Source organism: Euprymna scolopes, chromosome 10 (assembly GCF_053919585.1).
Source record: "Euprymna scolopes isolate OS-2025 chromosome 10, ASM5391958v1, whole genome shotgun sequence".
NCBI classification, from domain to species: domain Eukaryota; kingdom Metazoa; phylum Mollusca; class Cephalopoda; order Sepiida; family Sepiolidae; genus Euprymna; species Euprymna scolopes.
The window spans coordinates 8,101,083-8,120,469 of NC_136491.1; the positions used below are offsets into that span (position 1 = coordinate 8,101,083).

Consider the following 19,387-nt stretch of genomic DNA (forward strand, 5'->3'; position numbering starts at 1 on the left):
TTAAAAACTTAGATCATTACTATATATTGGGTCCAATATAATAAATACAAAATCTGCATAAATCAAAATATATTTAAGAGTATTTTACGATCGGGTAATGCTAGGTGGCCTGCTAGTATATATGTATATATTATACATAAGGATTGTATAAAATAATAAAACGCTTGAAAATTTCAAACAAATTTATTTTAATGTGAGATAGGACATCTTTGGATAGTAATCAGGATTGCAGAGTCGGACGGTATAAAGCATGACTAGTAAAAAGGATTTCAAAAGTTCTGATTCAGATTCCTATCATTAGAAAATATGACTCTTTTGAAAGTCTTCCAATATTCAGAATGTCTAATTTTTCGAAGATTAAAAAATCAGATGCTTAGCATTTTTTAAATCCCACTCCAATAATTTTTAAAACGTCTAACTTTGCAACCTTTGCAGTAATTACTGAATGAATGTGTTGTAAAGTTTAAATTGTTTCCAAAGAAATTTTTTGTCTATTCTTTGGTGATAAATCTCCAGTTCTTGTAGTAATGATGATGATGGAGGATATCAACTCTGTTTTTCACCATAAATGTCCAATGATATTGATCTGAAGACTGTGGTGAATTTGAGCAGATAAAATGCTTAGTCTTGCTTATTAATTCTGCTATAAAGTGAAACCATTGGGATGCCTGATTTTCAGATAATTGCAGACTTTGCATGTCTTTTAATGGTTTTTACATGTATACTCGTCTGATGGTTTAAAAAAAAGTAAGGAAAGACTCATCCAAGAAAATAAGTCTTCCATTGCTTTAAAAACCAATTCTCTAGGTTCTGAATGCCTTGCAATATTATTTTTTTTTGTAATTGTTGTTCCCTGATTGCAGTTCTTGGTAAACAATTTTTATAGAAATTTGGTACTTTAATTACATAGTAATTTTTGGAGCTATCTTCCAGTATTCTTTCAATGAGGTTTCACTCTCTTTCTGAAATGATTCTATGCCTGAAATTGCAATATTCATAGACAGCAGACTCCAAACCTCTGAAAGGAAGCTTATTCTTTAGTATGTTGATCGACAAATGTTTCATACTTCCATATTTTTATCGAAATTGGTGAAATTGCCGATATTGATTGCCTGCTCTAGTTGGGGACCCATCGTAGTGCACCAGGTGGAAGCTTCATATGCGTCTCGCAGTGATTTAGTCCACCATACATTATATTGTATATTGCACTGTAGAGAATCTGTTGATTTTATAACATTTTATATATATATAATGGCTTAAATAGAAGTTTAAAATACAAAAGTCAAGTATCTTCTGTTGTGCTTTAAATAAAAACATTTATTGCCAATTCAAATAAAAAAATGAAATGGCTTAAAATATCTTGATAATGGTATAGAAAGAGTTTGATGAGAAAGAATCCTTTAAAATTTTTTAAAGATTAAAATTAAGGAAATAATGATTATTTTTGTGCTTTACATGTTTGGATATTTTTCCCTCTTTAAGACCATGTGCATTTTGTCACATTTTTTTTTTTTTTTTTTTTTTTTTACACTTTTTTCAGTAAAAATGTTATATCTTTGTTAAAACACAAGATCAAGCAATGAAATTTGCCGTATAAGTGTATTTTTGTGCTAGAAATCAGGATGTGTTTTTGAAAATCTCCAGAAATTAATGATTTCCAAATAATCTGCAGTAAATGAATATAAATATGCTGCAATTCCTTAAAATAAATGTCAGTTATCCATAAAAAGAAAAGAACTTAGAGAACTCACAGTTGAATTGTAATGCATTTTATGAACAACCAACTGAAATCTAAATCTAAAACTATTTAAAAATGAATATATTGCAGTATTTCTTTGGTATTATTGCAGATTAACACCTTCTGTTACCCCCCCCCCCCCAATCTGACCATCTCTTCAAAATGTGGTTCTACATTTCTAGGCAATTACGGTGAACACCCTGAAAAACTAATGAAAGATAAACAAACTATTTTAGAATTTAATAACTAACTGGGTGCCTGGTGTTTCCCGAGTGTTTGGAGGTGTGTGCTGTGGGGGGGGGGAAGTGGTAGTAGGCAGGCAGGCAGGCAGGCAGGCAGGCTCGAACCCTAACCACAAAAGAAGAAAAGAACGTAAAAAAACAAAGTGACATCTTTGCCGTCTCACAAATGAATAGGAATTTTCTGATATGAAGGGGTTTTCCCACATTGATCAAAGCTGATTGCTTTCAAGACATGCCGACCACGAAGGCCAGCGAGCTAATTTGATTCGATTCAGTTTCGCTTTATTTATGCGAAAGACAAACACTGGAAACCAGGTTTTTCTTTACAAAACTTGCTCAAAATAAATGTAGACGACGACCGTTCACAAATTGTAGATATTACAATCTAGAGAGTATATAAAAAGTTCTAAAATATAGTACCCCCCTCCCAAGAACCCTGGCGAAAAAAGCCTTTGCTGGACATATGAAAATGATGCATGCGTCCGTTTTGCCTTATATATATATATATATATATATATATATATATAGATGATTCCTGATTTTTGTCATTGTAGCGTTTTAGGGCAGTTAACTATTTTTCTATGGGAGATACTTTTTTTTTTAAGACGATTATGGGTGGATTTAAGAGGGTCTTTGTGCAATTATGGGAGGATGGGGAGGCTTGCAACTCTGACTTTAGGTTAATGGTAGGACTGAGGAAAATTGTGTGAACATTCTGAAGACTATACAGAAACAAAAGCAAAACAATTTTAGAATTTAGAGTGGAGGTTGGTTTCACATAAATTTAATGTAAAATAATTCACCATTTCGAGGTCCTTTTAAGACAGTTAACCAATTTATTTTTTGTAGAAGATAAATCATGTGCATTTTTTTACAAATCTATACCGAAAATGCTGTTAATTTTTATCACTTTATTTGCTTAAACCTCTTAAAATATATAATGTACATTATTATGTATTAATTAATTTGAAAGTATATTCATTTTAAAACAAAATGTTGGTATTTGGAGGACTCGGTGTTTTGATTTTTAAAGTGTGACTACTTCAGCAGTATCCTTTTGAAATCTGTGGTTATGTAAAGCGTTTTTTGTCAATGTGTTTGCTACATTCATTTCAAACGTGCCCTTCTCATATCAAAAAACCTGTTGATTTTCATATGGTGAGCATTTAAGCTCGTGTGGTAATAAAACTTAAATGCACTTGTGATGTTAAGCTGTGTAAGGTGTTAACTTTAATCAAAATGCCTGTTTCCTTTTTCATTGGATTATTTTGATTATCGATACTTATCAGAGACATTCTGATACAAAACCTATCTAAGAACATTGTCAGGCACATAAGGTACCTTTGTGAAATTTCATAAAATTGGCCCAGCCATTTCCGAGTGCATAGGGAAGAAACTCGCGAAGTTCCTTTTTATTTATTTATATATATACATATATATATATATATATATATATATATATATATATATATATATATATATATGTATATAAATAAATAAAATAATGAAATAATAGCTATTTACAGATATGTACGAACTTCACTACATTGGCATAATGTTTCAATCTGTAGTTAGTGTGTGCATTTTAGTTACAGAGGATAATTTGTATTTTTTCTCCAACTTCTCAAAAGGTAGTTAATAAAAATGAATAAACTTCATTCATAAACTGAACATCCTATACATTAACCTTTTTTGTACCAATGTTCCTTAAATGGAACATAGTTTTCAACATACTATAGAAATTGTAATTTTGCTTTAAATTCAATTTTTATAAATTATTTCTATTAAAATAGCTTCATTTTACTCCAGATTTATGAAAACTTTTATAAATTATTCTTATAGTTATATTTAAAGCAAAATTACAATTTCTATAGTATGTTGAAAACTATGTTCCATTTAAGGAACATTGGTACAAAAAAGGTTAAGAGACACTTTTCTTTGTCCTTATTCTATTCATGTATTTTTTTTTTAACTATGCATATTGCTTATACTGTCTTTTGATGATGCTCCAATGTATTTTCTGTAACGTGCATCCAGGAGATAAGCGCCCGCGTGTTTGCGTGTTGTGTGGGTACGTGGGAGAGACGGATGAGGGGAAAAAGACTTACCTCGAGACCAGCTCAGCGTTACCGACCAAAAATAGAAAAGAGGGACTAAGATGGCGACCGCCGTCTTTTGTAAAGTATGATGTCTCGCAAAGTCACACGAATTCTCGGAATATGCAAATTTAGCCGGCCTAGAACGACGATAAAAGCGGGTGAGGGGAAAGACGTGGGGAGTGACGATTGAGTTGGCTGGGGAATCGTGTGGCTGTTGCTTCTTGTGCCGTGTTGAGGATATCTTACCGTGTTAAAGAGAGAGTCGGGCGCCATCTTTAATTTTTCCTTACATTTTTTTTCTTACATTTTCATAAAATTGTACAGTTGTATTGCAAATTTTTTTTTTTATAAAATATCCTTTTAGAGAAATTCTGCTTTATTTGTAATTCAGAGAAAGTGGTATTTCCTCTAAATCTTTTTTTTTTTTTTTTCGCTCCTTCTCACTTCATCTATATCTTTCTTTCATCCACTTCTCTGTCTTTCTCATCTCTCTGAAAAAGTTAAATTTGCAATATTTCAAACAATTTTTAATGAGGAGGCTAGGGAAGGTAGAAGACTATTCTTGCATCAAAGAATTACTTTGTGACCTCTACCCTCCATGCATGGGTTTTCTCTGAAGATTAATTTTGTGTTTGTCCTTTGGATCAAGCATTTTTTAATGTTTAAACCTGTATTACACACCAAAAACTTAATTTGAACAGAATTTAATGGGTACTTCTGCAGTTTAAATCTCATTTTTCCATGAGTCTCACTTGGCAACACTCGACAGACGATGAAAACTGCCCTGAAAATTGCAGAGTGAGCTTATTCACTGAAAAACCGAGAGACAAGATGTGAGCGAGCAGATGACACCAAATTGGAAGAAAGGAAAGGAAAGGGAAGTTTAATTACAGTTAGAAAAAAGAAAAAGCAAAGTATCATTGTGCTTCAAGCAACAAGTTTTTAATCTTGTGACAATGAAGAAAAATGAACAACGGAGACTCATGGAAAAACAGGATTTAAACTGCAGAAGTACCTTTTAATGAATTTTAAAGCAAAAATGAAGTTGAAACAATACTTTCAGTATTAAGTGTGTGTGTGTGTGTGTATATATATATATACACACACACTCCTGATCAAAACTTTAAGACCACTTGAAAATCTTTCAAAGGAAACCTTTTTTTTTTTTTCTTTTTTAAGGTTACCAATACTACAACCTAAGTCTTATCTCCACTAGTTTTGATGGCTTCAAAAATTATTTGGGGCATGCTAGAAATAAGCGTTTCCATTAAGATGTAGATGATGTTGCTCCAGCTTTTGAAGATGGCTACATAAAGTTCATTTTTTTTTTTTTTTTTTTTTTTAATATCGTTTGCCATTTTGATTAAACATTTTGCTTCAAACTCTACATTGCCCCCCCCCCCCGATTTTCCTTTGCGGACTGACACCACACTAAATGATCTGAAAATCACCCCTTCTCAGGTGCATGATATAAAAAAACTAGACACCTCAAAAGCATGTGGACTCTATCTTATCCCGGCTGTACTATTAAATAAATGCTCTGCTGAGGTTGCTCCAATCCTCTCCAAACTTTACAACAAATGCCTTAATGATTATTGCTTGACTGCTGGAAAACTGCTTCTTTGTTACCAGTTTACAAGTTACAGGAATTCTGGTGAAAGAACCGACCCATTAAATTATCGCTCCACTAGCCCCCTTCCTCTTTTTGCCAAAATATTTGAGTCCATAATCAAGCTCTAGTCCATCACCTTACTGTTGCTAAACTTCTGATCGACTTACAATATGGATATAGGAAAGCCAAGTATATCAGATACACCAGATATCCTAACTTTAATCTCTGAATGTATATATCATACACTGGACAATGCAGGGAAGGGTGGGGCAGTAGCCCTAGATATATCTAAGACTTTTGACAGGGTATGGCATGGTAGTTTTATGAATATCAAATCATACGGTATCACTGGATGAATACTTAACATAATTAAATCCTTCTTAAATAAGAATTCAGGTTCTCGACTGTTGTACATCTAAACAATATGATATAAATGCAAGTGTATCTTGGGTTGATGTTTGGACCATTATTATTCCTAATATTCATAAATGACCTCCCTGATAAAATTGTTTCTGAGATGGGTATATTTGCTGATGACACCACGCTCTATAACAGACACGATGAGAAAACGAATAAACACATAATCTAAGGCAATGGCAGAAACATTAAAGGAAGACCTCCAATCTGTAGTGGAATGGGGACAAAGATGGATGGTCACATTCAATACTGCCAAGACTAAGCTTGTTTCCTTCAATAATTACAAGAAATCTTCTCAACCACCAATAGCTATGTTTAAAGGTACATTACCTGTAAGTACTTCTTTCAAACTTCTCAACTTAACATTCATAGGGAACATGAGTTGGAACCAATACATCGAGAGCATTACCAAGGTTGCTGTGAAGAAGGTGAACTCTCTCTCTCTCTACCATGCTAGAAAGTTACGCCTGAACGTATCCTGTACCTCTAAAAGGCCACCATTCGCCCATATATCGAGTATTGTCACATTTGGGCTTGTGCATCTACTTGTCTCTCACTCCTGGACAGGGTTCAAAAGAGAGTCGCCAACCTGATAGGTCCTGAACTGTCTAAGCTTCAACTTCTGTCCCATCGACAGAATTTTGCATCCCTCTGCCTGTTTTACAAGTATTTTAATGACGAATGCTCTGACGAACTGAAAACACTTGTGCCCCCTCAATGTAAATACCCTTGACAAACCCGACAGCAAAGTCTCACCCCTACACAGTAGAGATCCCTAGATGTAAGAAAACCTTCTACTCTAATAGTTTCTTCCTCAGAACTGCTAGACTTTGGAATTCTCTTCCAGTTTCCTGCTTCCCCAGCTGTACTGACACACAGTAGTTCGAGTATAATGTAATCGGACATCTTGCTGCTCAACTCTCTACAACTTATTATCCTTGATAGTAGCCCCACACATCAAAGTGGCAATGTGCCTTATTTGGGGTGAAAATGTAATTTAAAAAAAAAAAAAAACTCTTGTCATCTATCCCCAAACATTTTCAATATGGTTCAATTCCATGCAGGATATCCCAAGAGATGGACCCCCTTTTCTTGCAGAAAGGTCAAGATCCATCATGCAGCATGAATTGCAGTATTATCATGTTGAAATAACCATTCATTCCCATACAAACAATTGCCCTCCATCATCAACAATTCTTTTTGTAGCATGCTAACATAACCAGCTGCTGTCTGACGACCCTGCACCACCTGGAGCTCCATCATCCCTCTGTAAGAAAAGGCACCCCATACCATTAGAGACCCTTCATCATTGACATGTAGAAAAAATATAAGGAGGCATGTTTTTTATGCCAGTATCATTGGAAGCCATCAGGACCGTCTAGAGTGAATTTTTTTCTTATCAGAAAACGGGACTTTATTTCACTTCTCAACACCCCATGTTTGGTATTCACAACCAAACCTTAAATGATTTCTTGTGATGTAGAAGCAGGCGAGGAATTTGTTTTTGCTTTTTATTTACCATGTCTTTTTGTTTTAAATGTCATTTAATAATCACGGGACTGCAATTAGCATCTGTGATTGCCTTAATTTGACTAGAAGAAAGTTCCATTTTTCACAACAGCCAGTCTTATTCTCCTACTCGATGCAGGAGATATTTTTTGGGGGCTACCAGTGGATTTTGTTTTCCCATGATTCTTACTCTTCTTTAGTTGCTAATCAGTTTTACTGTGATTTACTTTAGCTGCGATCGCCCGCTGTGACAAACCTTGCTCATGGAAATCTAGAATTCAAGCATGCTAAACTTTTGTAAATTTGCATCGTGACACATTTACGCAGTGATTGCTAATCTGTAATTGAACTAAAAAGAAATTTATACTCCTGATCTTATAATTTTGATCAAGTGTAAAATGCCTCATTTTATCAAAATGTAAATTTCTGAATTAAATGTTTTGAATGTAGCTTTTTTTTTTTTTTTTTTTTTTTTTTTTTTGTAACCTTTTAGGTTGTAGTACTGGTAACCTTATCTATCCTTAAAAAGGGCTTCTTTTTAAAGTTTTTAAACTGATGTGAACACTAGAATATTTCAATTAAAAGTCATATATAACCAGGTGAAATTATAGAGGAATAAAAGGCATCTCAAATGAGGTATAGCTTGTTTAAACTGTTAATTTTCAATTAAGCTTAAATTTGCAGTTTTGGAAAAAATGACAAGTGCGGACTTTTTTTTGACAGCACTATATATATATATATATATATATATATATATATATACACACACACACACACAAATATATATTAAATATTTTTCAGTATCAACCTGCATATGTTGTCTTAACTGGGAATCATCAGTGTGGCTATGTATATCTGTCAGTCAACTTGAACTTTCGATCAAAGTTACCTTTGACTTCTATCCAATATCTTTGCCCTTACAGTTACTAAGACAGCAATACGACTAAGAAAATGAAATATGTATAGTCATCAAATGAATAGTTATCGTTCAGACATGAGTTATGCATGTATACTTTTAACATCCATTTGGGTTCTTTTTATTTTAGTGCATGTGTGTTTAGGGATTTGATGTCATTTGATATGTCTTGTTTTGTTTGGTCAAACTGCCCAACCATTTGGGAATAGTTGTTTTTGCTTGACACTAAATTTGTCCGTATACAATTTGAGTCTAAAAGCTAATTTTGTTTCACCTATTTAAACATCCTGTACAAATGATGTCATAGACATTTGGCATTGCAAAAGGGGGGGAATGTATTACTAAATGTTGACAAACCAAACATGTACTTTGTCGGAATATTTTTTTGTGTGCTGTGACTTTTTTGTAGATGTGGTAAGAGTTAATAAATTGGCTAGTTGTAAGTTTTGTATCAGTACATGTTTATTTTAGAGACATTGTTTAATTGAAGAATTAGATGAGTACCTATGTTAGTCATGATTAAATACCATGAGAATGCAATCTTTTGTAATTTTATATTTACAGTTGTCTGTCTGTGGATGCTGTTTTAAAATTGATTTAACGAGTTTATAAAGATAGTGACTCGGGTTGCGTTGTCTTAATTTATCGATGTTGGGTATAATCATGAGGATCTGTGCAAATGTGTTTGATGCATATGATGTCACTATGCTATGTTCTTTTTTTGTATTACTCGGACTGCTGTTCTCATCTTGAGTGTTATTTTCACGTTTTGTCCGATGTAATCTTAAAAATTCTTCAGGTGTATCTTGTTGAACTCTGGAATCTTTGTCGAACTCGGGACTCTACAAAATTTTGAATGAAACCCTTATTTAATAAATAGGAATAGTATGCTCTTGTTTCGTCAGCCATGACCAGGTAGAAGTCTTAAGGACGTAACACATAAAGTATTAACATCCAGTTTTAAGCGACGCTCTTCTGGGGGTTGAAGGTTCAATCCTCATTTACTGCGATATCAAGAATACAATTGCAAATTACTTGAGACTTCTACCTCGTCATGGCTGATTGAACAAGAGCATTCTACCTTGATGGATTAAATAAAGGGTTGCATTTGAAAATCAGATTCTAGAGTTCAACAAGATACACCTAAAGAAGGTTGGAGGTTACATCAGACAAAACATGAGAATAACTATCAAGATAAGAACAGTAGTTCAAATAATACAAATTATTAATCCTCATCGAAAAGATTCAAAAAGAGGTTTTTCTTTTGTGACGGGAACTTGATTTTTCCCACCTACTTAAAACACGAAATAAATAAAACAAGCAAAATAAACATGGTTTCTAATTTTGTCCATGTAGAGAGGCTAGCAAATAAAGCAAAAAAAAAAAAAAGATTCAATACATAAAATATATTGGATTTAAATTGAACAGTTCATGAAAGCATTTACTTTGGTGTAGTAGTAGTAGTAGTAAACAACAAAATAAATGCTTGGACATTATCACAGATATACTGACTGGTACCGATGCCTGATTGAGGACAAACTCCTGATGGTCAATAGTGACTGATGAAAGAGTTTTTGTACCAAGGAACACTGAAGACTAAAAATGATACAATGTATTTAGACAAAAATGTGGTAATGCTCTCCTCTGAATCCTAAAACCTGAATGATTTAAATGGATTTCTTTCTGCCCGTTTATATAAGGTTTGTGTGTTTGCCCAAATTTCAATTGAAATGATTGATTTTGAACCTTGTATTTTCTATTTTTAATCTGATACAAAACCAAAAGTATTGGACATCTAGTGGGAATTCAACTTTTATTAGTTTGCTTGAATTCATATAATAAGAACCCAAAGATTGTGTCCTGAAGTGTAGACCGTTTTATTACCATTTCTAAATTATTTTCTAAAATATTGGCTGAATAAGAAGTTTATTCCACTTGACCGTTATCTGCATATGCTTCATTGCTGTTTATCTTTTAACCAATTTTAAACGAACATAAACATATTGTTTATATCTTTTCTAAAAAATTTTAAACGAACATAAACATAAACATATTGTTTATATCTTTTTGAAAAAATTTTAAACGAACATAAACATATTGTTTATATCTTTTCGAAAAAGGGTTGATCAGCATGATCAGATATTTTCCTATGATAACCGAGTGTACATCGTTTAAAAAGATTTAGAATTTAATTATGACTTGAAATTTTCTCATTAAGTAATTGTACTCATGTATATATAAAGTGTTTTGGTTTCATATTTTGTAGAATTAGTTTCACTATTTTTTTCTGTTATGAATGAAATAACAAAAGCTTTGTTTAGTATCTGAAGCACTTGCAAGCCCAACTTTGATTTATTATAATTTGAATATTTATGTTGTAGGGATGGAGACTTTTTTTTTCTAGTTGAGGTGGAAATGTTTAAAAGAAATGGAACCTTGCATAATTTTTTTTTCTTAGAGAAATGCAATTGTGGAGGTGGTAGTAGTAGTGTAAATGTTTGATTTGTCAATGATGAATTTCTTTTGAGCCACAGTCCTGTATACAATTAACAGAAATTCATTTTTTTTTTTTTGATTTAGGATACACAGATGCACCCGTTAAACAGTTTGAATCTCTCTCTCTCACACATCTTTTTATCATTTTTCTTTTACCTCCTATTCCCCTTACCTCACCCTTTTTTTTTTTAACCAAGTAAGATCTGTTGACTTAATTGTAGTTTCATTAAATACTTTTATATGCAAAATCCGATCCCGCATTTTGCTCATTCCTGCCCTCTGATGAGAAGGAGAGTATTTCTTCGAAACTCCACGGATTAAGGACTATCCACTTATCTTGTGCTTCCTTTTTTAAGATTAAATGTTTTTAACTCTATATATATTAAGATGTAAGAAAAATGATAATTATTTTATTTTGAATTTCATCTAAGTAAAATATGTTTGGAAAACTTTCAATTTAAATTGCAAACCTTAAAAAAAAATTTGCAAAAAAATTCATGCCACTAAAAAAAAAAAAAAAAAAAAAGTAAATGCTTGGAATCATTTTTCTTGCAGGATTTAAAAAATTTTTTATAACAAAAAGAATTTATCTACTCTTAAATATTTTGAGAAACGTTTGTATTTATACATTTGTATAAACAAAACTTAAATTAACAAATGCAATTTTTCAAACCTGGAATTTTATATTGTCGAAGCAAACTATTTGTCTATCTTGCCAATCAGTTTTTGGAATTGAAAAAAAAAATTCATATTTTATGTTAAATTCATATTTATTGTCAATTGAAAAAGTTTATAAAATTTTTATTTTTCATAATGTGGTTCTAACCCTTTTTGATGAATAAATTTGTGATAGATTTATGAAAGTTTTAGAAAATTCCAAAATAATTTTTTTCTTTAAAATTCATTTTTCTTCTCTGCCAAACATGTTTCAAATGTATTTTATCTTATTTCTCTGAGGTTAGCTAATTGTTTATAGATGAATCCTGCTTTGTTGTATTATGTCAATCTTAAATTGGGGTTTGTTATATTTCTGCTGTGGGTATATTTCATAATCTGATTTTACTTCCTTTCCCTGAAAAAATCACTTATTTTTTTAAACATGAAATAAATATTTGGTTTTAATTTTTCTCTACTATTCAGGCTGCTATTTGGGATGCTTTGAACCACTATGCAGTTAAGGATGCAACCTTTCTGGCTGAAAGGCTATTTTCTGAAGGTAACCATTTAAAATTTTTTATTTTTAAGTGGATTTCACAAAAATTCAAACTTCACTCTTTCACTCCATAAATATTCTACTTCAGGCAGGAAAATTTGTTTTCTAAAAAATTTTCCATCTATAATATTAATCTTACGTGTCTGTTTAAATGTGTGTATTATATTTGTATGTCTTCCTAAAACTTTTGACAGAGGTGACGGATTTTCACAAGATCGGTATCATTTTGAAGCTCGACCATCGGACAACAAATATCGAACAATTGGCTAAAAACATTAATTCCTTCACCCTCAACTGGCCACTTTTCTACAGGGAGGGGTCGCTTTTTTCACCAATATTTTCGAAAGTCGTCATCTTTGACTAGCCTTAATTTAAACCTATGTCACTTCTGGTGTGGCGATAGGCGCAACAGCAAAGACATCACCTTTTTTTTTTTTTTTTTTTTCCATGTTCTTTTCCTCTTTCGCTGTATGGGTTACCTGCCTACTACCACTTATTTCTTTTGCTTAACACACACCTCCAAACACCCGGGCAATGCCAGGCATCAATGCTATTTAGTTATAAACGATGAAATAATTTTAAATGAAATTAGAAAATCTATCCCTAATTGTAAAATGGATTTGGGGATCCTGTCAAAAATATGCATTTAAATTTTTTTTTAAATTTCAATTTTATTAAGAATTGAAATAAAGTCTTGTGTTTAGTAGCATTTCTAATTGATTGGTTAATACCTAGTCAGAACTGAATATGGATTCATCTATTGAAATACTACATGAGTCTAGGTATGAGGGTTCAACTAGAAATTTTGATGAATTAGATTTTTGTGATGTAAACATCAATTTTGTTATAGTAACACTTGATATTCTGATTCTGCAAATGTTAAAAAAAAAAATACCAAGAAGAATACTGACTACACCGTTGTTGCATGCGTCAGTCTCCTCATCTTGTAGAAAAGATCATCCAATGAATCATTTTTTATACGCTTAGTGTTCTCATCTCACAAGATGACGCACAATTTGAAAATTGACTTTCTTCTGAAAACTGATTTGCTCCCAGAACCTTAGGCATCCTGGGAGGTTCTGTGAAATTCTGTCCTCAAAGAATTGAAGATCTTTCTGAAAAGTTCTGTCTATTAAGTGAAAATTTCAGAACCTCATTGCACTGGCTCTATTAGAAATAATTTTTAAATACGTACACACCATTCACAGAGTTCTTTATTTGTTGTGATTTAATCATTTCTTTTTTAAGTGTTGAGACATTATGTTGAACAAAAATGGCGGTAGTAAATCAAATCGGTGAAGAATCAATGCAGTCATGATCTTGAGTGTTGAGTAATTCTTTAGAACAAAGATGGCGGTGAAGAATCAAGGTAGTCCGGTTCAGTTGTTTCAAAACTGAGACTGGCAGCTGATTGATTTGCATCCAAAATTTTATATTTTTATAATGAGGCTTCTCATTGGTTTATTGTCCTAACCGTAGTTATAAGATCGTCTAATTGTTGGTAGTTATATACCCTCCATTATAATCAAAAACATTTTAGCATTTTTTGTTAACTACTTTATAGATTTGATTTGAAGGCATTGCCAGTTAAGGCTTTTGATACGTCAAGTGTGATTGCTCTAGTAACAAATCCATATCGCTTGTTACAAAGTAGATTACTAATTAAACTAATAAAAAAATTTAATTGTATGTTCGTTAGTATTATATTAGAAAAATGTTACTTTCTTTCATGCACGCATTTTAACAGATATGTTCTAGTTATAAAGATGCATTATTTGGCCTTTATTAGTGTAATCTGTTTACTATTAGAAATAATGATTTTTAAAATTATAATAATCCTTAATTTTATTTTGTTCTTTGTAATTTTTCACTTTAATATACCAAATGTATTATTGCTTATAAATTTTACCAGAGAAAATGAAACAAAATTTAAAGCAACATCTAATTGCAGAATGTTTGATTAAACAATTTTTGTGTATTAATCCTTTTTTCATATGCTAATTCAATATCTACAAATTTTACCTTTTGTAATTAGGGTCGCCTACCCTACTATCATCCGGTCCTGGATATGACCTTAAACTATATCCGATGGTGAGGCCCCAGCTTGTGGGCTTTGGGGAGTGTAGAGCTACCCTTTAATTGCCATTGCTCCCAGGTCCACTCTGACCTGGAGTGGTAGTACCTGTTAGGGTCCCAACAATGGGTTAAATAGAAACCGACTTGAAAAAAAAACAAAACAAATATTCTATTAAAAAAAATTTTCTTCAAAATCACTGGATTTGGCATTAAGTAACCTGAAAAGGGTTGATATGCTGTAAAATAAAAACAACCAACCTACTATATCCAAAAAGATGTGACATCTGAAATATTGTTCAGGATGTAACAAAACTTATCAAAAATGTTGTCAACAAGACAACTGATCCCAAGAACATTCCAATCATAGCACTCGACAAACCAACTTGAAATAACTCCTATTCTTACAAAGTTGTGGAATTGTTGCTTTTTATTACGATGAAAAATTTCATTGGTCTATCTTGTATTTAAAAATACTCAAGATCAGTCTTATGCATTTCAATGCATGTCCATCAGTCTCCTGTACATCATGAGTTGTTTGAATCTGTAATAAAGCAAAAAGTTGTCAACCACCTTGTCAAAAGCCAATAAATGACAAGCAATATGGATTTTGTCCTGCAAGATCTACAACTAATGTGCTGACGGTGATATCACACAGGATCAGTGAATATGAGTGAATTTATTTTAGGGCGATAACTCTTGATATATCAAAGGCTTTTAGCTTGTTAGCTATGGAGTACTAGAAAATGATATTTCTTGAAAGTAGTTGTTGGCCAAAAGTTTGAATCGCACATCAATGCCAACATGCCTCAAGGATCCATTCTGAGCTAAACTGTCTTCCTGATTATCATAAATGATTTTGCAAATAATTTTATGAGATTATTTGTTGACATCTTCAAATAACACAACTATTTATGGCAGTGTTTCAAAAATTAATTAATTGTGATTCTGTCTCTTCCAACTTGAAACATACTGTGTAAAGGGATGGGGTGTTTTGTTCCAGTTAACACCCATAAAAGCAAACTTTTCTCTTTTCACCCTCAACACTGATCATCACCTCTTTCTAGTCAAAATGAAGTCTTCTCCTCAAGAACAGTCAAAAACAGGAAACGGGAGGGAATTCCAAAATCTAGCAGTAAGAGGGAAGAAACTATTAGGCTTTCGTCAGGCTTTCCACATCTAGAGACCTTAACGGTGAAGGGGTAGGATTTTGCTGCTTGTTTGGTTAGTCGGGAATAAGTATATTGAGGGGCACAACTGCTTATTAGACCACGTGTTATTAAAGTACTTGTAAAACGAATACAGGCATGCAACACTGTGGCAATGAGATGGAGGTTGGCTGGTAGTGCGATACCTATTAGTTTATTTTTTTTTTTACCTCTAAAAATGAAAGACTGGCATTAGATGCACTGGCCCAAATGTAGCAACAATACTCCATGCATGGATGAATGCTGGTTTAGTTGAGCTGTAGTATACTCCTACGTGCAAGAAGTTTTCTCGCATGGTAAAGACACCCCCCTTTTTGCAGCAGACTTGGCAACATCTATGTATGTTTTAATTCATGTTGCTTGTGAATGTTAGGCCAATGAGTTTGAATGTTGGACACTCGGAAAGAATGCTATCAACCATGACAATTGGTAGTTGGTGAGGTTTCTTATTAAGGGAAAGTAGTTTTGTCTTAGTAGCATTAAATGTAACCATCTATTTATAACCTCATACCACCACATACTGGAGACCATTTTCTAAAGATTCAGCCATTGCCTTGAATATCTGTGTATTAGATTTGCCCTCATGTCAAGAATAAAGTGTGATTCTATCAGCAAATATATTCATTCTCGGACACAATTGCATTTGGGAGATTGTTTATGAAAATTGAGAATAAAAGTAAGGATCATTCCTCTGGCGTAAAGCCCCATTAATGTCATATTGTTTAGATGTCTGGCTATTTAGGACAACCTGGGCCCTTTTTATTACTTGTCCAATTTTGTAAGAATAAATTTTCTTACAGACCTTTATACCAACCTTGTCAAAGACTTTGGATATATCAAGCACTATTGCCCTAACTTTACCTGACTTATCTAGTGTCTGGTTTATGCATTCAGAGATGACTGTTAGCATATCTGCAATAGAACGTGATTGCCTAAATCTATACTCTTGCTCAGACTTTTAGCATTTTACATGTTGCAGATTATTGTAAGATTAAGGATTCATGGATTTTAATGAAAAGCAGAAGACTCATGAGGGTGGGGGTGATAATTTTGTGCATCAGTTCTTTCACTAGAGTTCTTGAAAACTTGAACCACAGAGGCCAGTTTATCAGAGCATTTTTTTATTACTACAACAGATATCGGATCCCCAAGCTTTACAAGTGTCAAGATTTTTTATATGATATCTACGACACAGGAAGGGATGATCCGATCAAGCATGGTTTCTGACCATAGAAATAGGGAATGATTTGTGGAGTTTAGAGCAAACTGTTGGTCATAAAATTCAGCCTTATCCATTTCTATGCAAGCAATATCTTGATTGGATAATGGATCAATTATTGCCTATTGTTAACCACACTATTATAAATTCTTAAATTGTTAGTTTTTCATTTTTGTGACTATGAATTTTTTCGTCCTCTCTGCATATTAGTTATGTACAAATAATGTAAGCAACTATTCACAAATAAGGGGTTCCATAAATGTATGTCTGTTAATCTTTTATTCCAGTAATCCAGAAATAATTTGGAAATACCCATGAAAAAGGTTTCCAAGAGAGAAACAGGAAAAAAGGTTTGGGTTGAGAATGTAGAGTATTTAACATAGCAAGATTAAAATCTGAAATAACAATGCTACCAACATGTATCCTATATATAAAAAAGTTTCCCTGTGTATGTGGATGGAAGTAATAGATCTGAGTTTGAGAATGAAACTTTTTTACAACCTCCTGTAGGGAATGATTCTGAAGAGAAAATATTGAGCACTACTAAAAATTGAAGTGACCAAAACAAACTAATAGTTTCTGAAAACCTACATCAATAATTGGTTTAGATTGATGCCAAAGCAAATGTGTATGTTTTCTTTTGAACAGAAAACAATTACTAGTCGATAATATAGGGTAACGCTTTGCTTATATATATATATATATATATATATATATATATATATATATATATTACTTTGTTTAATTTAATCACAAATTAATATACGAAAGTATACATTTATGCGTAAACTTGAAGTATTTACTTCAACAGTGCTCAATACGTAGGTAGAAAGTTATAAATGCTTAATTGCCATATATATTTTATAACTTACTATATATATTTTATAACTTACTATATATATATATATATATATATATATATATATATATTATACAGACTTAATGCCTGTCTGTGTATTCCCTATGGAAAGATTAGATAATCTACATAAAATTTAAGTGTAAAGTTTACCAGGGAAAACAATAGAAGTATTTTTGAATCTAAGTGCACCAATATGGGATTTATGAATGCATGATCCCTGTAAAATATATCCTATTTTGATGAAATTTATATTCTGTATAAAATTCTTGGGAAGACGATGGAAGTGGTCCTGAATATCTGTTACTCTGTGTTCTTACCTTTGAAGTGACCTATGGAGATAGAAACCTCCTTAAAACTTCAAATATGCATATCAGATTTTTCTTGGTGTTTTTTCAAAAGTTGACTTTGATTCTACTTTCTCTCCCCGGTTATGTTTAAATAAAATGAAAGAATATATTCTTTTTTTAATGTAATAAAATACAAGTTAAGAATTTTCGTATATTTTTTACACAACACTTTTGTCTATCTTTCTGCATATGAAAGAGAGAATTAGATATAAGAACACCTCGCCATTAATGTGCTTGTCTGTCCATAATAATGAAGACTTACTAGGATGTGTGCCTTTTACATAAAAGTGCATTCATATCTATGATTTGAATGCAAACTTAATATGTAAGTAGTTTAGCATTTCTAGCTGCTGCTTAAAGGACTTTGCTAACCTGTTAGAAAATAAATTAATCCATTTAAACAACATTTAGAGATTATATACAAGTTACGAATTGGTATAAAGAGTTGCGTCTTTAATGTTGAAAGTCCTATGATTTTATTCAAATTTATTACTTTAGATACATAGTGATAGCAAAAAGTATTGATTTTTTTTTTTTTAATTGGCTAAAATTTAACAAAATAGACTAATTTGACTGTCAGTAGTTTATTTGCAATTATTTTGATATTTTTACATTTTTATACTTTGTGAAACTAAAGTAAAAACCTGAAAAGATTTTTGAAAAAATTTGTCAATTTCTTAAAGGAAAAACAAAGCATTTTAAAAATAAGATATATCAACAAAAATCTAAAATTTATTGCACAATTCCTCCTTTCTTTTGAATTACTCCTAGCATTTAATGGTAGAGGAATTGAAAAGACTAAAGGTCGCATAATGAAAAGGAAAATATACTGCTATATATCAACGAAACAAATGCAATTTATTTGCATTAATATACAGGAAAGAGTGATAGAAAGAATAAGAGTTAGTAACGTTACTTGCGGTTGACTGGCTAGTCAGGAACGCGGTGGTGGCACATGGCTCCACCGGAGCGGTGTTTGTTTCATCTTGACTGGTCGAGCGTTCAGAGGAAAAGAGAGTGAAATATGAGAAACAGGAAGTGACGTAGCTAGGTCGCTCTCCTGAGTTAAAGGGCGATAGTTTTCTACTCCCACATGTTATATTTGCAATTTTAGCGACTGGTAAGTTGTTTGCAGCAACTTTAACTCCCTCCCAGAAGTCACACTTGCTGTTGAAAAAGGATGAATATCTTTTGAGGCTGCTCCACAGATTCTCAGTAGGATTCAAGTCCAGTCCGTAAAAGAATCTTGAAGAAATCCTTTTTCTTTCAACCGAGATTTAGTAAACTTTGATGCATAACTTATTGCATTGTCTCGCATAAAGGTCATACATCTATGCCTGCTTAAAGACTGATTCTCAAACCATTCAAAGAAATATTGCACTAGAAAATCGCGAAACCTTTGGAATTCATTTTAACTCAGTCTTTCACTTTAAATGGAC

The 19,387-nt window shown here is 32.4% G+C and overlaps 1 protein-coding gene across 1 annotated transcript in view; it reads left to right on the forward strand.

The window, feature by feature from the left end:
- LOC145285798 (cell division cycle protein 27 homolog) overlaps window positions 1–19,387 on the forward strand; it is a 154,458-nt gene that overhangs the window by 27,019 nt on the left and 108,052 nt on the right. Inside the window, exon 2 of the mRNA XM_080134175.1 lies at window positions 12,170–12,245. Within this exon, the coding sequence (XP_079990301.1) occupies window positions 12,170–12,245 (76 nt within the window). The remainder of the gene's footprint in view (window positions 1–12,169; window positions 12,246–19,387) is intronic.